General features: G+C 59.1%; 2 protein-coding genes across 2 annotated transcripts in view; both read right to left on the reverse strand.

Moving 5' to 3' along the window:
• Positions 1–3,599: 3,599 nt before the first annotated feature.
• On the reverse strand, positions 3,600–12,651 carry LOC147526365 (maestro heat-like repeat-containing protein family member 7). Its single transcript, XM_086629839.1, has 22 exons — positions 12,537–12,651; positions 11,860–11,948; positions 11,525–11,641; positions 11,172–11,251; positions 10,541–10,643; positions 10,218–10,307; positions 9,509–9,613; positions 9,205–9,376; positions 8,675–8,760; positions 8,083–8,232; positions 7,728–7,882; positions 7,478–7,619; positions 7,024–7,211; positions 6,798–6,935; positions 6,447–6,561; positions 6,198–6,332; positions 5,730–5,906; positions 5,376–5,531; positions 4,922–5,023; positions 4,478–4,580; positions 4,092–4,151; positions 3,600–3,775 (listed from the first exon to the last, which is right to left on the reverse strand). The coding sequence occupies exons 1-22, from the start codon at positions 12,649–12,651 to the stop codon at positions 3,600–3,602; spliced, it is 2,754 nt and encodes a 917-aa protein (XP_086485965.1).
• Positions 12,652–12,825: 174 nt separating this feature from the next.
• The window catches only part of CAST (calpastatin), a 101,540-nt gene continuing 95,106 nt past the window's right edge, over positions 12,826–19,259 (reverse strand). The window contains exon 20 of the mRNA XM_086629840.1: positions 12,826–13,209. Coding sequence (XP_086485966.1) covers positions 12,826–13,209 — 384 coding nt within the window. The remainder of the gene's footprint in view (positions 13,210–19,259) is intronic.

Raw genomic sequence — 19,259 nt, forward strand, 5'->3', positions numbered from 1 at the left:
CGTTTGCTGCCACTCCAGTGGCAGGGGCTGTCGTGGTTTAGCCCCAGCTGGCAACTAAGCACCCCACCACCACTTGCTTGCACCCCTGGCATCAGGATGCAGGGAAGAGAATTGGAAGGGTAAAAGTGAGAAAACTCCTCAGCTGCGGTAAGAATGGTTTAAGAATCGAAATAAACTAAACTGAAAAGAATATTCAAAATAAATTGTAACGAAAAGGAAAATAACAAAGAGAGGGAAATAAAAGCCAAGAAACACAAGTGATGCAACCGTAGACAGTCGCTTACAGCCAACCAACTCGTGCCCAGCCAGTACCCGAGCAGTCACACCCTGGCCAACCTCGCTCCCCCACTCCGTTGTAGTGCTGAGCATGACGTCCCACGGTCTGGAACACCCCTTGGGTCAGCCAGGGTCAGCCGTTCCACCCGTATCGCCTCCCGACTCCCTGGGCACATCCCGGCCCCCTCGCCGGCGGGGCAGGACGAGAAGCAGAAAAGGCCGTGACGCTGCAGAAGCGCCGCTCAGCAATAACGAAAACATCTCTGCGTTACCAACGCTGATTCCAGCACCGATCCAGAGCGCAGCCCCGTGCCAGTTCCTGGGAAGAAAGTTAATCCTGCCCCAGCCCAAACGAGCGCAGGAGCGACGCGCTTTCGTTAGCGAGGGCTGCGCACCCCGCAGCGGGCCGGCCGGCCGAGCCCCGACGCCCGCAGGCGCTGCCGTCTCGCGCGGGCTCCTCGCTGCGGCTCCGCGGCGACGACGGGGCGGCTGCTCTGCAGAAGCGGCAGAGAGAACCAAGCGGACGGCGCGGCGCCAGCCCAGGCGGCAGCACGGACCAGCGGCGGCTCTCGGCGCTGCTCTCACGCCGACCGCAGCTCAGCGGAGCTCAGCTCTGCGGCGCGCCCGGCCGGCAGCCGGGGCCGGGCCCGCCCGGCGAGAGGCGCCGAGCGCGGCCCCGGGGCTCCGCAGGCCCCTGCCGCCCGGGGGCCGGCGGCTGCCACCTGGCCTCTAGCAGTAACCGGCACCGGGGGCTACGGGGGAAGGAGAGGCGGGGCGGGCACCGAGCGGCAGCGCTCACCTCCTCAGCAGCCGCCTCACGGCGCAGCCGTTGCTGTTCAAATCTCCCGGCCGCGGCGCCCGCTTCCGGCCCGGACGGCCGAGGGGCCAATCACCGCGCAGCGCTCGACCGGAACGGGCGGGCACGCGCCGAGCACCAGGGGAGGGCGGTCGAGAAGGAGCCGGGGAACGGGCCGCGGCCAGGCGGCAGGGTCTCCGCAGCCATCCTGCCGCTGCCGCTGGGGACGGGCTCGGCCGCGCCCGGCCCAGCCAGAGGCGAGAAGCAGCTCCCTTACCCCTTCAGAGGAGCCTGCCGCCCCGACAGCCAGGGGCTCCGCCTGGAGCAGGCGAAGGAAGCCAAGGGGAAGGCCGGCTGTGCTCTGTTCAGGCCGGGGCCGAAGAGCGGCCTTTGCTGCTGCCGGCCTTTTACCGGCCTTGACAGGCCTTTTACCGTTCTGCCCACCAGACGTCTCGGCTTAAAGCCACAGGGAAACGAAAAAAGTAAGAGTGGGGGAACCTCTTATTTCTGTGAACTGTCTCACCTCTGGAATCCTCCCAGAGAGATTACGTCTTTCCTCCAAGGACCTGCAGTTCTGAGAGTAGAGTTTAATTCTCTCCCGAGTAACGCAAAGGAAGAAGGACGTTCTGCAGACAGGGGCTGTTCCTTTTGGGCAAGACAAACAGTGTTTGACTTTCTTGGAAGTGTCTCTTCTAGATGGGGCGTCTTCCTGCGTTCTGCCTCAGCCAGTTTGCAGCTCCTCAGAGCAGCAGTGACTGCCCCATCCCTGGAAGGGCTCAAGGGCTGGACGAGGCTTCGAGCAACCTGATCTAGTGGAAGGCGTCCCCTGATATGAAACCCAGTGATCGATTTCCCTCCACCGTTGTTGTTCTTGACGAGACTATCACAGAGTAAGGACACAAAATGCGAGAGGTTGTTACCCAGCAATAAAGGGGTTAAAGTTTTTGTGTAAGAATTTCATGAAGGGTTTAGTAGGTAATAAGTGATCTACGCACACCTAAAGCATACAACAAGATGACCGTCCTTGAAGCTGTCAGAAGTGATTAAAAGGGAGACTCCTTTATCCAGAACTGTCTGCCCTTGAAAGGAACATCCCAGAGACTGTATAAAGTTTGTTCTCGTGTTTTTCTGAGCTGTGAACATGCGCAGCAGTGACGTGGGGAAAAGGTAATTCTGGCCAGGGGAGATGGCGACCACCGACTCACCGACCACCTGCCCTATACACAGCCCAGACCCAAGAGAAAGGGTCGGAGGAGAGAACTGAGCGTGCAAAGTAATTTACATGTAAATCCAGAGAAAACCAACCCATTGTTTAAGAGAATAACAATGACTATGTAAATACGTTATGAATGTGTATGACTGTAGTGAATAACTAAGTTTCTGTCCAGGGGCCAAGTGCGCATGCCAGGAGGAGATATGCCCCGTGCACCCAGTGCAATGCCGCTTTCTAAAACTCCACAATGAGTCTTGGAAAGTTCAATTTCAATTGCACCGACTTTTTGGGTATCAAGGTGAGTGTAGCTCATCACCGAGAGTGACTGACTGAAAGCAGGCGGGATGCCTCGGTGCTGAGGGTTAACCCTGGTGGGCTGCAAAGCCCCACACAGCTGCTCGCTTGGGCTGGGGAAGAGGAAAGGGAGTAGAAGTCAGGGAGCTGGTGACATGAAAGTCCTTTCATAAGCACAGGACACGTGGAAGAAGAGAGAAACAGGAAAGCCACAGAAAAGAAACAGAAAAGAAGGGAAAGCAAAAGAAAAGGAAAGCCAAAGCAAAGAGAAAATAGAAAAGAAAGGAAAAGAAAAAAAGAAAACCAAAAGCAAGTGATGCGAAGACAAGCGGCAAGAACTGGCCCCCACACCCAGGTACAACTGTACCCAAGCAGATGCAAGTCAAAATCTGGCCAACCTCCCGAACTCCCCTGAGGCCCTGCACAGCCGCTCCAGTTGCCTGGGAAACAGCATGGCTCCAGAGGGCCACGTGCAGCCCTGCCAGGGGCCTTTGGGGGCCTGGGGAACAGCAGGGTGGGGGACAGGGGAGAACAGCTCAAACAGCACGTGAAGTTCCACAGTCTTTAATCAATGACCGGGAGACACAGGCAGGCCCGCTGTGCCATGGCCTCTGCTTCCAGCTTGTGGGATGCCCATTTCCTTCCTGGGCCGCCATCCAAAGTGTTCCTTTCTCTTGCTGCTCTGCCTCGGTGTTTGGCTGCTTCTTCAGGCTCCAGGGCCAGCACAGCCACTGGAGCCGCAGGCCGAGCCCATGCGTCCCCATCCCCACAAAACGGGATCGCTACGCTGAGCAGGCAGGCATGCAGGTCGGGGTCCTCCAGGGCAGGGCAGGCAAAGTCTTTCTTCCAGCTTTCCTCTGGGTTTTGTGCAGCCTGGCAGAGGAGCTGGAGCCTCGGGGCCATGACGTAGGGCGTGGCGTGTCCTGCACGGCCCCTGGCTGCTGGCGAGGGAGCAGGTGCAGCTGCGCCGGTGGTGCCAGCACACAGAGCACCCCGGGATCAGCTCCACACACAGCAACGTCAGCGCAGCCCGCTGTCATCTCGAGCCGGCGTCCTTCTCCTCCGCGCCCTCCAGAGTCGGTCCCACAGTGCTGACAGGCGGGATCTGGAGGGAGGCTTGGCCGACAGGATCTGCAGGTTTTGCATGGCCAGGGAAAAGACCGAGGGGCTGCTGTCATTCTGCATGCCTCGAAGGCCTGGGACAGAAAGGGACGGAGCTGTGGTCAGAGCCTGCATCTGCGGGACCTCGGGAGCCCCTTGGGCCAGGGCCATGCCTGCCCCCCAGCACTTCCCATGGCCAGGAGGCAGGCGGAGGCACCGGGGTCAGCTGGAAGCTGCCGGCTGCCAATGCCCCACGTGCCCGAAAATCTCCCTGTGCACTGCCCGCAGCGCCCCTTACCCGCACAGGGAGCAGAGCCCTCTCCCCGGGCAGGAAAGCGACTGGAGCTCCCTACCCAGGGGCCTTTCCTCCCCCCGCCCAGCCCCCGCAGACAGCCCACTGCCCTCACTCACTGTTGTAGATGACGTGGAGCTCCTCCAGGCGCCCGTTCCTCAGCTGTCGCCCGGCGAGCCCTAGGCACACACAGTCCGTCACAGATCCCGCTGGTGCACACCCCAGCAGCCCCGCTCCCCTACCCCGGACCCCGTGGGTGGCCCCGCGACCTCCTTCCCTTAGCAAGGCTGAGCCCAGGGCAGTCCCTGAGCAGCATGCCCAGGAAGGCTGCGAGGGACGCAACGAGGCTCCCAGCAGCCCTTGCTGTGCGTGGGCAGGGATGGCAGAAGGCGGCAGGGAGCCCTGCGGGCACCCGACCCGCATCTGGCAGTCAGGGCCCTGCAGCCGCACGACGGGTTCGGCAGCAGTGGGGCAGGGAGGGACCCCCGGCGAGGTGGTGGCTCACCGATGAACCTGACGGCCTCCCTGCGCAAGGACTCCTGTGGGCTCCGCAGGTACGGCAGGCTCTGCTGCACATACTCATTCGCTCTGCTGCTGCCCTGTGCCAGCTGGAGAGAGCACAAGGGGACAGGGTTGGCACAGACCCTCCCACGACAACCAGGACTGTGGCCTCCCCTGCCTGGGCACCCACGACGCCCAGCCAGCGGCTGGCTGGTGCTGGGGTTTGGAGGGAGCGGAGGCCAGGGTGCTCCCTGGGGTGCAGTGGTGCCACTCTGCCGCCAAGGCCCAGCTAGGCTGGGGCTCCAGCAGGGAAAGGGAGCCCACGTGCAGTGCAGGTGGCGCTGGGCTGCCGCAGCGGGCAGGGGCACAGCGGCTAGCCCCATGCGCTGGGCACTGGGGGAGAGGGGCTTCTCCAGGCTGGGTGGGGAGGCTCCGCGGCCATCCTTACCAGGCACTCGCCAACCATCCACTCCTGCTTCGTCTCCACCAGCTTCCAGAGCTGCCTCTCCTTCAGTAACTTGGCAGCTCCAAGCAGGGTTTTCCTGGAGGCCTGCAGAGCAGCAGAGACTGGGAGATGGCACTGTTGCCCAGGGAACATGACATGGGGATCCCTGGGCAGAGCAGGGAGGTGGCAAGGGTTGGGGGTCCAAACCCGGGCCTCGGACATGTGCAGGCACCGCTGGGAAGCCTGCGGGGGCTCCAGCACTTAGGTCTTTTGTGGCTGTGCGCCACTTCTGAGCTCTGCTGGATCAGGCAGGGCAGGTGTAGGAAACGTCCCTGCCTGCCTTCTCAGGTGCCGCCAGCTCTGTGGCTGCAGGCAGGGAGGGACTCTGAGCTCTCCTCAGGGACTCCGGAGGTTGCATCCCAATGGAGGCATGTTCAGAAGGCTTAGAAATCCCTACCTGAGCCACGCTGTCGTCCTCGTCGAACAGGTGGAAGAACAGGGGTATCAGGCTCCTCTGCACGTCCTTCCTCATGTGCCTCTTGTGGGTGGTGACTGCGACCTCCCTGGCTTCTCTGTAGAGGATGATGGAGCGCTCTCGCAGGCAACTGGAGCCCTAGGAGGAGAGAAGGAAGAGGGGAGGATGTCGGTCCTGGCTCCTGGTGAGGAGATGAACGCTTGTGGCTCTCCCTCTGCAGTGAGGAGAACTCACGGGCCAGTGGGCACACGCGGATCGGGACGCCCCACTCCCAGGCCACGCGCACGCGTCCCTTCCCGGCATGCCACCCAAGCCTGTGCTATCCCGCCGCCTTACGTCTTCAAAGAGCGGCAGGAGCATCTTGAGCAGCTGCACAGCAAGGGGGACAGCTGTCTGTCTGTCTGCCCGGTGGAGCATGTTGCTGAGGAAAGCCAGGGCCCCTATCCTGGTGGCGCAGTCCTCGTCCTGCAGTTTCTGCATGACCGCTGGCAGCAGGCCTTGCAGAGTCGCTGCCTACGTGAAAAACACAATTTCGTTTTGTGACGCAATCGAGGACCGCACCGGCAAATCCGCTCTGCACGTAGAGGGCGCAGCGCCCGTCGGGCAGAGGTCTTTCCACGTGCAATGTGGCCCGGCTCCTGGCCTGGAGTGCTCAGGGCCTGCTGAACGGGGCACCAGGGGCAGTGGGCACCGTTCCCGCCACTCCCGATTCCTGGCGAACGCCGAGCAAGCCGCTGCGTGCACCACAGCCTGCAGCCGAGCCCCAGGCGGACGCCCTGCCTGGGCCGGGCTGCCCCTGCTCACCTCGAGTCTCCCAGACAGCTTCATGAGGCCTGTGACCGCCATCCGGCGCAGCAGCTCGTCCTCGCTCTGCAGGTGGAGCCGGAGGATGTGCAGGACTTGGTCATTGACATGCTCCAAGTTGGTGCAGTCGAGGAGCTGAAACGCAGCCAGCAGCGGAGTTAGAGCCAGCACACCCAGCAGAACTCCCAGACGGCTCGGGGCAGGGCACCAGGGCTGGTCCCAGCCCAGGAGGGAGGCAGCAGGGCCCACCTCGACGAAGACGGTCATGGCGCCGATGTTCTGGTAGGCCTGTCTCTGGAGGAGGCCTATGACTGCCTCTTCAGACACGCAGTAGCAGAGCTGCGGTCCTGCACGCTGCAGCACCCTGGCCAGAGGAAGAAGGCATTGGCGGCACCGAGCTGGGCAGGCAAACCTCTCTGGGACGGCACTGCCAGCTCCAGCCATCACCCCGCAGGCCAGGCCACACGGGGACGGCTGCACTAGCGCCTCGCCTGGGCTGCTTGCGCCCCACTGCCCTCAGGGAAGGGGATCGTGTGGGGGCCCTTGCTCTCCAGGGGAAGGGATGCTGGGGGAGACAAGGACAACTGATGAGGCTCTCACCTCGTCAGCTTGGTGACACCGTCGTGGTAGCTGTCAGTGCTCAGGAGCAAGTCCCAGATACGCTTCTTCTCCATGCCTTTAACCAGGGAGGCACCGCCCAGCCACTCGAAGAGAGCTTTGATGGCGCTCACCGAGCTCCTGCATGCAGAGCAAAGCACGGTCACACGTGGAGCCCTGGCCCTGGCTCTGGGCCTGGGGCAGACACCAGGGGACCGGGACGGAGCACCTGAGGGGGGAGACTGGCTCATGCTCGGCCTCCCTGCCCTGACTGCCACAGTTGTGGCAGCCCTGCTCTGAGCTCCACAAGTTGAGGGAGATCAGGAAGAGCGCTGCCATGAAGAGCTTGTCGAAAAGCGACAGCACGCTGCATCGGCTGGTGGGCAGCAGGAAGATCTCGCTCATGGCACCGGGTACCTGCAGAAAACACCCAGATACCGCTCTCACTGCAGAGATGTCCCTGCGGCGCGGTCCTGCCAGGGGCTGGGGGCGCGGGGGCTGAGGTGCTGCGCTGAGCTGAGGGAGATGCCCAGGCAGAGCCCTGCCTGGTCATGGCCCCGAGGCCCCTGGCCCTGGCGTCCCTGGGGAGGTCTGGGTTTGGGGCAGGTGGAGAGGGCAAGAGGGGCTGGAGAGGGGCATGCAGCTCCGAGCGGAGCAGCAGCAGGCCTCGTCCAGACACTCACAGCCAGGAAACAGCAGCAGCCGCATCTTCCCTTGAGGGCGTGATCCCGGGCGCCTTGCTTCTGGACCAGCAGCAGCGCCTGGAGCGTGTTGTACGCAACGGCAGGCTCGGAGGCCAACGTGCTCCACATGGACCTGGAAGTGCTGCAGAGCCAGAGCACACTGTCAGTTGGGCCACCTCAGCCACCACCCATTCTGCCTGGGCAGGCCCCTGAGGTCCTGCGCCGTGCCCGAGGCTGATGTGCCACGTACCTGTCACAGTGTGGCGAAACCTGCAGCAGGCTGGTTGTCACATTCTGAGAGTGCAAGTGGGCCACTTGGAGAAGGGTCCTCTTCAGGATGTCCTGGAGCGGCTTCTGCCTGTCAGATGCCAGCTGTTGATAGATGGTCTGCACGATGTCGTCCACCTGGCAGAGGCAGGGGGTGGAGCGGGGTGAGGCACAGCCATGGCCCCAGCTGCCACCAGGAACCGCCTCCCTCCCATTGCTCTTCGCTGGCCTCAGAGGCCGCCTATCGGGTGCTCCCAAGCCCTGCACTCGGGGCAGGGCGGAGGGAAGAGCCCCCGGAGCACACGCGCATAAGGGCAATCCGGCTGCACGCTGCCTACCCCGCTCGACTCCAAGAGGGGCTCTCTCAAGATAACGTCCAGCATGTTGGCGACTGGCCGGGTGTCAGAGACCCTCAGGTGCGCCATGTTTTTCAAGAGCGTGAGGATGAAGTCGGTCCTCTCTTCCGGGAGGAAGAACCTCCCAAATATCTGAGGGAGAGAGGGAGGAAAGAGGGGTCGCACTGAGTGCCCTGGTGGCAGGGCACAGCCGAGCAGCGGGGGTGCCTCTGGAGTGAGAAGGCCGGGCAGCGCTGGCCCCCTGCCCCAGGACAAGTGCTGGCAGCAGGGGCTGGTCTGGGGTGCCTGCAGCCATGGCGGGGGTGGAGAGGGAGCTGAAGGAGGGGGTGAGAGGGCAGGGTCCCTGTGCGCTGGCTCTGCTGGCAACCAGAGCCTGCCGGTGGCCAGGATGGCTGGAGCTGCTGCGCTCACGCTGGGTTAAAGCCTTTGGCTACGCCCTGCAGAGAAGTGGTGGGATCCTGCAGGCCCATCGGCGGGAAGCTGTGCCGTTGCCCCCGACGGCTTATACGCTGGTTCCTTCGAGTCTCCCGCCAGCCCCACGGCCAAGACCCCCAGCAAAGGAGGAGCTTGTTACCGTCGTGTCGTCAGCGGGCTCCTTGGGCTGCAAGGTGCTAGGCGTTTCCCACTCCAGTTGTCCCTCCAGACGTGCTAACTCGAAGTCTGGGCAGAAGGGAAAAGAGACAGTGAGCGGCAGGAACGCCGGAGAGCTGGAGACAGCAGGCGAGGGCAGCAAGGAGAGCTCTGTGCCTGGCGCTCCGTCGGGTGGGGAGCTGGAGATGTGCCAGGGTGGCAGTGGGCCCACTGCCAGGGGGAGGAGGGGAAACCGCCTCTTAGGCTGCAGAAGGGCAGGAGAGTTTGACTGGCTTTGTGCTCGAGGGGAGGAGAGAAGCCCCGGGACGCTGCTGCCACGGGCTCTCCAGCCCAAGGGCCACTCCAAGGCGGTCTGCCTGGGCCCTGGCGTTGGCGTGGCATGGCTGCTCCCCTGCTCCAGCCTCAGAGGAGCTGGCCGCTCCTTCCTCTAGCAGAGCAGGGGACCGAGGCGGTGCGGCGCCTTGCCCGGGCCCTCGTGGCTGGAAGGTCCCAGCCCGCCCCAGCGTCTCTCACCATATCGCTGCAGGATGAACCTGTGGAAGACACGCAGCGCCGCCAGAGCCCCGCAGCTGATCTGGTGGTCTTCCTCAGCACAGGACAGGGTGAGGTACGCCATCGCCGGCCCCAGGAATGGCAGAGGCTTCTGTTCGCAGAGAAGAGGGTGGTCTCCTAAGAAGGGCAGGGCCTGTGGGAGAGAGGAAGGAGCAGTCAGGGCCGAGCTGCGGCCGATGGGACGACAGCCCGACCCTCTGAGAGCAGCCCTGGGCCGAGTGAGCCAGAGCTCCGCAGGGCTCTGCCCTGAGCCGCAGCCCCTCACCTCCAACATCGAAGCGGGCTTCAAGCACCGGCTCAGGCTGACGATCCTCTCCACAGCCCTCCGGCGCCTAGCCACTTTGTGGGATGCCGTGGAGGGCAGCAGGACCTGAGAAGGGAAAAAGCTGCTGCTGTGCCCTGGGACGTGACAGCGGCTCCCGGAGCAGTGGCTCTGCCCAGCGCCTGGTGGGGTTTACACGACGTGCCACTAAGGCTCCCCCCGAACAGGAGGAAGGCCTGGAACGAGGCCCGGCCGTCTCACGAGCTCAGGGGCCGTGGCAGTCAGGGAGGAAGCTGGATCCCGCCCTCTCCCCCCACCTCTGCCCCCTTCCACGCACTCCTCCTAAAATGGCCACATCTCCCCTCTCTAGGGGACAAGGAACCGCCAGGCGGGCCTGCACCAGGGAGGCCGGGCTACGGCCCATGGGAAGGCCAGAAGCAGAGAGCTTCAGGGCTGAGCTCCCCTGGCACCGTGGCCACGTCCCAGCAGATCTCCACCCCACTGCCACCTCAGAAGGAGGGCATGAACGGGACGGGCAGCAAGGGCAGTGGCTCAGCGGCGCCAGCTGCCAGAGCAGTGGCCTGGGAAGGATGCTTGGGCTCCTTCCACTGCTTTGCTTCCAGCTGGGGCACGCGTGCTCCAGAGGGTCGCATCTCTTTGGAGTAAGGCAAGGAAGAGAGCCCGTGAGCTCTGCTCTGGGCAAATGCCTGACCTCCAAGATTCCATCCACCAGCTTGATGGAGGGCTTCGGTGGAATATCGTGCATCACCACCTCCAGCAGGCTGTCCAGCGTCTCCAGGATCTGTAAGAGGATAGAGCAGGTGACACGCTTGCCCCGGCCCTTCTTCCTTGACGGAAGCTGGCTCAAATGCCTTCCACCTGAAGCATGCCTCAGCTGCCCTCTGGTCCTGGGAGAGGCCTCAGGGTCTCCCTGGTCTTCCTTCTCCTCCCACCGTCTTCCAGCAGCCAAAGCTAACTAGGAAAACATGCCCAGGGACCGACTGGCAGGCTCTCCGTAGCTCAGCCCGCACTTACCTGAGCATCGAGTGAATCGTGCGGGCTGTCCATTTGCACAAGCGAGAAGATGTTGCGGATGCAGAAGCAGAGGTGCTGGTTCAGCAGGTTTGGCGTCATTTTCCTGCAAGGAGAGTGTTGGGCTTGTTCAGCCTGGAGAAGAGAAGGCTCCGGGGAGACTGCCTAACAGCCTTCCCGTACCTAAAGGGGCCTAGGAGAAAGCTGGAGAGGGGCTTTTTGCAAGGGCACGGAGTGATAGGACAAGGGGCAATGGCTTTACGCTGAAAGAGGGGAGATTCAGATTAGATTCAAGGAAGAAGTTCTTCCCTCTGAGGGTGGTGAGGCACTGGAACAGGTTGCCCAGAGAAGCTGTGGCTGCCTTCTCCCTGCAGGTGTTCGAGGCCAGGCTGGATGAGGCTTTGAGCAACCTGGTCTAGGGGAAGGTCCCTTCCAAGCCAAACCATTCTACGATTCTCTAAGATGCCAGTGGGATGCTGGGGTTTCCACGTCTGGGAAGGTGACGGGCCAAGCGCAAGGGAGAGCAGAGGCCCGAAGAGAGTGCCGCCAGGCTTCTGCCAGGCTGGGAGATGCCTGGTGCTGTCAGGCCCACGCTGTAGGGAGGCCCTGGCTGGCCAGCATCTGGGGCAGGTACCTCATCGCGCTGATGGCGAGTATGGCTTGCTGCCACATCACTGTGTCCAAGCTGAGCGATTCTGTCTCTTTCTGTCGTGCCTGGAGAGGGAGAGCAGGGCTGGGACCGGGCATGGGAGCTGCCAGCACCTAGCACCAGTCTGCAGGGCGGGCAGAGCCCCACTGCCCCCAGGCCAGCACTGGCACCCAGAGGATCCCCTGGCTCTGCAGCGGCCCCATGGCAGGCAGGGCTGTTCCCACGGAGGCCTGTCTCAGCCTCCTGCTGTCCCCAGACGCCCGAGTGCCGTCCTTACTGCTGGGCCGGTGCTTGGCCAGTTTTGCCCCTCTCCCTCAGCCCCACGCGGGTCCCCTCACCTTCATGTTCTCCAGCAGCTTGTCTGCTGATTCCAAAAGAGGCAGGGAGCTGCCCTGCAGCCAGGCTCTGCAGAGCATGCGCACGGAGGCCAGAAACCTCAGCTTGGAGTCCTTGTCCTGATGGTCAGGGAGAAGAGAGACAGAGAGGGAGGGTCAGGGGGCAGAGGCACGGCCAGCAGGGGCTCGAGGGGCTGCGGGAATGGTGCAGGGGGCCGGGAGGGGAGCAGCTCCGCACAGCCAGCAGCCCTCCGAGAGCCCGCGTGTGCAGGCAGCGGGCGCAGCAGCACCCGGCTGGAAGCGACAGGCAGCCCCTTGCTGACAACATCTGCACTTACGCTTTTGGTGCCCTCGATGAAAGCCAAGAAGTACTTGCGGGTTTCCTTCTCACTCTCTGACTGGCCGCTGGAGGCAGCTGCATCTGCACCTGATTAGGAACAAGGGCAGGGAAAGCTGTAGACAGAGGTAGGAGGTGCAGAGGGAAGAGCGGGGCCCTCTCTCCAGCCGTGCGCCTGTTGCTCTGCACCCATCAAGCCCTGGGTCGTGGTGCTGATGCCCCGTCTGCCTGGGATGCCGCTGGCAGCAAGGCGGGAAAGGTCGCAGCCCTGCAGCACCGCTGCCTCCTGACAGCCCAGCTGCCTCTCCCCGCCTTGCTCTGTGCCCCGCGGCTGGAGGCGGCCGCTGGGGTCCTGTCGATACGCACCCCTGTCGGGGCCCAAGTCCTGCCTGGGCAGTTGGCGTTGCCTGGAGCTGTCCGGCCGCTGATGGTTCTCAGTGGCCACCCCAGCCCTTTCAGCCTCTGCTGCCCTGGGTGCACGTCTCGTGTCGGGGGAATCGCTCACCATCCTGCAGGACAGAGAAGAGGGATAAGGGTGGGGGGCAGGTGGCCCACGGCAAGTGGCCCCATCCTGGTGCTGCCTGGCTGGAGCAGGGAGCAGGGTGGGGCAGAGGAGCTGGGCAGCGACGGGGGCAGCTGCTGCCGGATGCTGTTTTCCTGCAGGCAGTCCCCACCTACCTAGGCTGGCGCTGGCACCAGCTTCTCTTGCCCCCGGCCCCTTCTGGAAGGGCCCATCTGCCAGCCTCGGGTCCCCTGGGGTCCCTGTGATGCTGGCCCAGCCCCAGCCCCGCATTCTTACCTGGTGGGGATGGTGGAGCCTTGCGGAAACACCCTGTTCCTGGAGAGAACACGTGCCAAGGGTTGCAGGGAAACATGAGCTCTGCCCCCACGGGCTCCAGCAAGAGCTCTGCCCCCATGGGCTCCTGCACGAGCAATGCCCCTAGGGGCTTCTGCACGAGCTCTGCCCCTAGGGGCTTCTGCAGGAGCAATGCCCTAGGGGCTTCTGCATGAGCTCTGCCCCTAGGGGCTCCTGCACGAGCTCTGCCTCTAGGGGCTCCTGCACGAGCTCTGCCTCTAGGGGCTTCTGCACGAGCAATGCCCCTAGGGGCTTCTGCATGAGCTCTGCCCCTAGGGGCTCCTGCACGAGCTCTGCCTCTAGGGGCTCCTGCACGAGCTCTGCCTCTAGGGGCTTCTGCACGAGCAATGCCCCTAGGGGCTTCTGCATGAGCTCTGCCCCTAGGGGCTCCTGCACGAGCTCTGCCTCTAGGGGCTCCTGCACGAGCTCTGCCTCTAGGGGCTTCTGCACGAGCAATGCCCCTAGGGGCTTCTGCATGAGCTCTGCCCCCATGGGCTTCTGGACGAGCAATGCCCCTAGGGGCTTCTGCACGAGCTCTGCCCCTAGGGGCTCCTGCACGAGCTCTGCCCCTAGGGGCTCCTGCACGAGCTGTATCACTCATGTCCTCTTCTCATGAAAGTGTCCTGGACACTGAGGGGCTGCCGTGCCAGTGCTGGGCATCACCAGCTGCCAGGCGGCTAGGTCACAAAGGTCTCTATTGTTACCCGCCACCCCGGCTGGGGGTGGGGGCAGGGCTCTCTGCCCCCACTGGGGTCTCAGCTCTCCCAGGGGAGCTGACCCAGGGGTCCTTCCCACAGAGACTATGAAATGCTTCGGGTGCAGGCATGTCTGCTCCAGCGTGGGGTTCTCCATGGGCTGTGGGTGGATCTCTGCTCCTCCGTTAATCTCCACAGGCGGCAGGGGGGCCACCTGCTGTCTCACCACGGGTTGCAGGAGAATCTCAGTTCCAGCACACCTCCTCCTGCTCCATCTTTGTTACACTGAAATCAAAACCTGCACCCGCTCCCGTGATACGGGGATAGGTACAGGAGTAGGCATAAGACTACATAAGACTATATTAGCTATTATTTCTATGGATAGGTATAAGAATAGGCATAAGATGGCATAAGACTCTGGGAAATACATAGCTCTGTGAAATAGCTCTGTGAATTGTTAGAAGTTATCAAATACTAATCCCTGCTTTGAAACACTAACTACCCGAAAAGAAGGCCGGTAAGAGAGACAAAATAAATGATGGCAAGGTTGTAACTCATGACCCATAGGGGGAAAAACAGAGAAAGAGGAGAGATAAGGACTAACAAGAACTACCATTTGTCTTCAAACAATAACAAGTAGGAGATGACCAGGTGTCCACTCAAGGCCAGGCCAGGCTGGGAAACGGTTTGGCTCTGCAAGCCCAGCCAAGACAAGAATTTTAGGGAAGAAGTGAAAACACACAGCGAGGAAGACCTGCGGCCTTCATCCCAAAGACCCCTGCCCACGACCACCAGGAGGCGTGTCAAGGAGGAGCCTGAGGCGGATCCTGAGGCGGGGGCTATGGAAATGATCTCCTGGGAGAGACTGCCCTTTTGGGGGGGGGTGTGATGAGTGTGTCTGTATAAATACAAGAAAAACTGCTACGGCGGGCGTGCACGTTTGTGGTGGAGCGATCCCCCGTGCACCCAGCGCTGCAATAAACATACCTACTTTACAACTTTCTGAGTTGTGGAGTCTGTTTCCGCACGTCACCCGCACATCAGGAGAATGAACCCCCGGTTTTGGGACAACATCATCACTGATCTTGCTGACTGCCTGGCCACTCCTCTCAGCTCTCAGTCCTCTCTGTGCTGCAGCCGCGCCGGGCCCGACCGGCCCCACAAGCCCTGGCAGCCTTGGCAGGACGAACTACGCCTGGCGGGTGCCCCGGCAGCGGGGCACTTTGGAGCTCTCCAAGCCCCGCCGCGGTGGCCATCTCCGGTCAGGTGGCGCCGACCCGGAGTGGGCAGCCGCCCACCCCAGGACGAGAGTCCAGCGTCTCGCGCTTCCCGCCTCCCGCCTCCCGCTTCCTGCCACCTGCCTCTCTTCACTGCAGGTCCCTCGGGGCGCGGGCTCCCCTCGCTATGGCTGCAGCTCACTCTGTCCCCTTGCCAGCGGCTGGTGGCACTGCCAGCTGGGGTCGGGCTGCCGTGGTCTCTCTCGGCCGCTCCTTGCTCCTCGCTGTGCTCTTCCACAGCTCCTTCCTCCAGTTACCAGCAAAACTGTTAGCAGCCAGGAGGAAAATTAATCTACACAAAGCAGATAAACAGGCACTCCTTTATTCCTGTCCACCCTGGCATCAAAATCCATAGGTTTTATACACTTATTTTGTTGAATCATCATTACATAAGTTCTTTTACATAAAATTGTATATTATTCTCGCTCTTAATTTTGACCTTTAAAGCGATGGGTTTTGCGAGCTATGTTACCGTATCAATATTCTTATTCTATACAATCATTGGTTATTCTACTTAATTTTACTAATTAGAATCCTTGATATTCGAATTAAGATGGGAAGGGACAAGGGGGTTTCCAAGCAACATAGCTGGTGTGAAATATGTTCATTTGATTCGTGTCAATATGATGGTAAGGAGCAGGGTGTGCCTATTCAAGATAAGTGATTATCTTAGTTTGAGATCTCTGTGAAATGCAAAAACATAAACCTGCGAAATTCCTCATGATGCTGCCGACAACCAGAGTGATACACAGGGTGCTCTGGCACTGCAGAACAAAGAGCTCTGGTGACAGTTCATCGTGATGCAAAACGAGATAAAAGGAAATGGTGAAAAGTAAAAAAGGATGGAGAGCATAGACGCTGGGAAGCACTCTTCAGGTGGTCACCTTCAGCTTCAGGATTTTTTCAGCCATTTAAAATATCCTGTGACAATACTGTTAATAGCTACAGCTGCTTTAATATTGTTACTGACACTGCTGTACATATGGGTTTGGTGTGTGTATTTTCAGTGCACAAAGTGTTATATCAATCAGGAAACTTATGCAAGTAAAAGAATTTACTTGATTTAATAAAAAGCGGGGGGGGCTGACAGAGGGAATATAGAAATAGACAAAATCACATAAGAGGGTATATATTAGTTATTGTTTAAATATTAAATACTAACAAGTTATTGTTTAAATATCCAATACTAGCTGCTACATTAACTGCTGCATGAATTATTGCTTGCCTTGATTAAAGTGTCAAGTCCCAGTCCCTGCTGGCTGCCCAGGGAGGAGGCTGGTGAGAGAGATAAGACAAATGCCAGCAAAGTTGTAACTCATGACCCACACATCTGTAGGGAGGAAGGGAAACAAAAACTAGCCCATGTGGGCAAGATAAGGACTAACAAGAACTAACATTTGTCTTCAGACAGTGATAGGTAGGAGACAACCAGATGTCCACTCAAGGACGGACCAGGCTGGAACTGGTTTGGCTCAGCAAACGCAGCCAAATTGGGAATTTTAGGGAAGGGGGGAAAAGTGCACAGTGAGGAAGACCTACAGCCTTCATCCTGAAGACCCCTGCCCACGTGAGGAAGACCTCCAGCCTTCATCCTGAAGACCCCTGCCCACGTGAGGAAGACCTCCGGCCTTCATCCTGAAGACCCCTGCCCACGTGAGGAAGACCTCCGGCCTTCATCCCAAAGACCCCTGCCCACGACCACCAGGAGGCGTGTCGAGGAGGAGCCTGAGGCGGATCCTGAGGAGGGGACTATGGAAATGATTTCCTGGGAGAAACTGACCTTTTCGGCGGGGGGCTATGAGTGTGTTTGTATAAATACAAGAAAAACTGCCACGGCAGGTGTGCGTCTTGGTGGAGCGGAGACTCCCGGCGCACCCAGCGCTGTTTGCTTGCTTTTATTCGCCTAATAAACTGTAAACTTTAATTGGAGTTCTGTTTGGGACTCACTCATTTATCACAGCTGGCGTCCGTGATGGTCTCCTTAACTTCTTGAAACAAAACACAGAAAAACGCAGGAGCTGGGTGATGAGGTTTAAAACATGGTTCATCGGTTTAAAACAATGCATAGAAAGATCCTGTAATTTCCTCGTGAGGTCTTGTCCTGGTTTTAGCTGGGACAGAGGGTTTTTTTTTAACAGCTAGAAGAGCTCCGTGTTTTGGTTTTGCTCAGAGGCTCACTCTGAGAAGAGCACTGATAACAAGCTGCCAAGGACTTTTCAGTGTGCCGGAGTGCAGAAGCACGGCGGGATAAGGGGGGAGCATAGCTGGGACAAGGGGGACACGATTCCCCTTGTGATTTGTGTGGAACTTAAGACTGAGGGCCAAACTGGCCAATTAGTATTCCATATCATGCAGCGTCATGCCCAGTATAAAAGCGAGGGTCAGCAGAGAAGAGGGGCTTTTTGCGCTTTTGCTCTTTTGCGCTTTTGCTCTTTTGCGCTTGCTGCGCTGTTGCTCTGCTGGTTTTTTTTTTTCTTTTCTCTCTCTCTCTCTCTCTGCCCCTCTCTATTTCGGGGCCTCGCGTTCGTCCGAGATTGCAGCTTCGGGACGAGACGGGCTTCGCATACGAGGGGGTGGTGAGCACCCATCCTGTGTATTAAATCATCTGTATTAAAATCGTTCTTATCTCAACCCACAAGTTTCCCGTTTATCCTTTAATTCTCTCCCTCATTCCTGGGGGTGGGGGAGGGGGAGTGACCGGCTGTGTGGGGGAGGATGTTTTCAACTTAACCCACGACAGGTCTCTATAGTTACTGATTAAACTTAACAATCCTAACTTGTGCATTTTACTTTTCAGTTTTCTACCTAACTTTTCTACTTGATTAAATCTTGATTATTTTGTCAAAGTTTTGTAACACTCCTCTGCTCTGTGGACAGAGTCCATTGGAGTGCTCCCAGCACTGCCACAGAGCCTCTGAAGGCAGCGGTGGATCTCACGGCTGCAAGCCTACCCAGCCAGAAGAACGCCTCAGACAAGTAGCTGTGCTACAACAGGGGCTCCACAGGCAGCGCAGTGTCCAGGAACGTGAGCGGGCAATTGGTACGTGGCACTGACGTGCGGAAACAGACTCCACAACTTGGAAAGTTGTAAAGTAGGTATGTTTATTGCAGCGCTGGGTGCACGGGGGATCGCTCCACCACAAACGTGCACACACGCCGTAGCAGTTTTTCTTGTATTTATACAGACATACTCATCACCCCCTCCCCCAAAAGGGCAGTCTCTCCTGGAGATCATTTCCATAGCCCCCGCCTCAGGATCCGCCTCAGGCTCCTCCTTGACACGCCTCCTGGTGGTCGTGGGCAGGGGTCTTTGGGATGAAGGCCGTAGGTCTTCCTCGCTGTGTGTTTTCACTTCTTCCCTAAAACTCTGTAACTCTTGTTTTGGCTGGGCCTGTAGAGCCAAACCGTTTCCCTGGCCTTGAGTGGACATCTGGTTGTCTCCTACTTGTTATTGCTTGAAGACAAATGTTAGTTCTCGTTAGTCCTTATCTCTCCTCTTTGTCTGTTTTTCTCCCTATGGGTCATGAGTTACAACCTTGTCATCATTTATTTTGTCTCTCTTACAGGCCTTCTTTTCGAGTAGTTAGTGTTTCAAAGCAGGGATTAGTATTTGATAACTTCTAGCAATTCACAGAGCTATTTCACAGAGCTATGTATTTCCCAGAGTCTTATGCCTATTCTTATCCCTATCCATAGAAATAATAGCTAATATAGTCTTATGTAGTCTTATGCCTACTCCTATACCTATCCCCGTATCAGCACTGCGTCTGTCCCAGGCTGAGTGACAGCCCTGCCTTGCAGCCGCGCCAGGGGAAGGTCAGCTGGAACTCAACGTCGAGCTGACTGACGTGAGGAACTCACCAGATGAAGGAGACTGGGCCCTCGGCTCTGCTGCGGGTAGAAGGAGGAACCGTCCCCCATCCCCCTAATGTGCCCCTACATAACATAGACGATGCTCTTGGGTTGGAGGACAAAGAGCACCTGAGTATCAGACAGGATCCAGGAGAAGCCGACCGTGTGAAGTCGATCCAACCACCCACCTGCATTAGAACCAGCGTCACCAGAAAAGCACATGACATATTTGTAACTGGAGATTCCTTGCTGAGATGGCACCCATCTGCCATCCAGGCAGTTTCTCTCGGGGGTTTGCTGCCTACCAGGAGCTCACATTTGTGATGTTACCGAGAGGCTGCTGAGCCTGGCAAAGTCAACGGATTATCCACTCCTTCTGTTCCACGTAGGCTCCAACGATACTGCAACGAGGTGACTTAGAATGAAAAAAGACTGCATGGTCCTTGGAGCAATGTTAACGTGAACTTGAGCACAGGTGGTGTTTTCATCTATCCTCCCAGTCAAAGGAAGAGGTTTAGCATGGATGAGATGAACTGAAAAGGTGAATGCCTGGCTGCATGGCTGACGCCATACACAATGTTTTGGCTTCTATGCTAATGGCTCTACCTTGGAGAAGCTGGGTCTGTCGGGAGCTGATGAGATTCACCTGACTGAGTGGGGCAAGAGGCCTTCGCCAACAATATTGGTCAGACTGACAGGGAGAGCTTTAAACTAGATTGAG

This window comes from Tauraco erythrolophus, chromosome Z, assembly GCF_009769465.1.
Source record: "Tauraco erythrolophus isolate bTauEry1 chromosome Z, bTauEry1.pri, whole genome shotgun sequence".
Classification (NCBI taxonomy): domain Eukaryota; kingdom Metazoa; phylum Chordata; class Aves; order Musophagiformes; family Musophagidae; genus Tauraco; species Tauraco erythrolophus.

Bases quoted from the DNA above. Each gene is read 5' to 3' on its own strand.
- LOC147526365 (XM_086629839.1), bottom strand. From the start codon at position 12,651: ATGCGGGGCTGGGGCTGGGCCAGCATCACAGGGACCCCAGGGGACCCG. The intron at 7,620-7,727 runs GTACGTGGCACA...CTGGCTCTGCAG, and splicing joins GTTTCGCCACACTGTGACAG to CACTTCCAGGTCCATGTGGA. The intron at 5,532-5,729 runs GTAAGGCGGCGG...CTCTCCTCCTAG, and splicing joins TCCTGCCGCTCTTTGAAGAC to GGCTCCAGTTGCCTGCGAGA.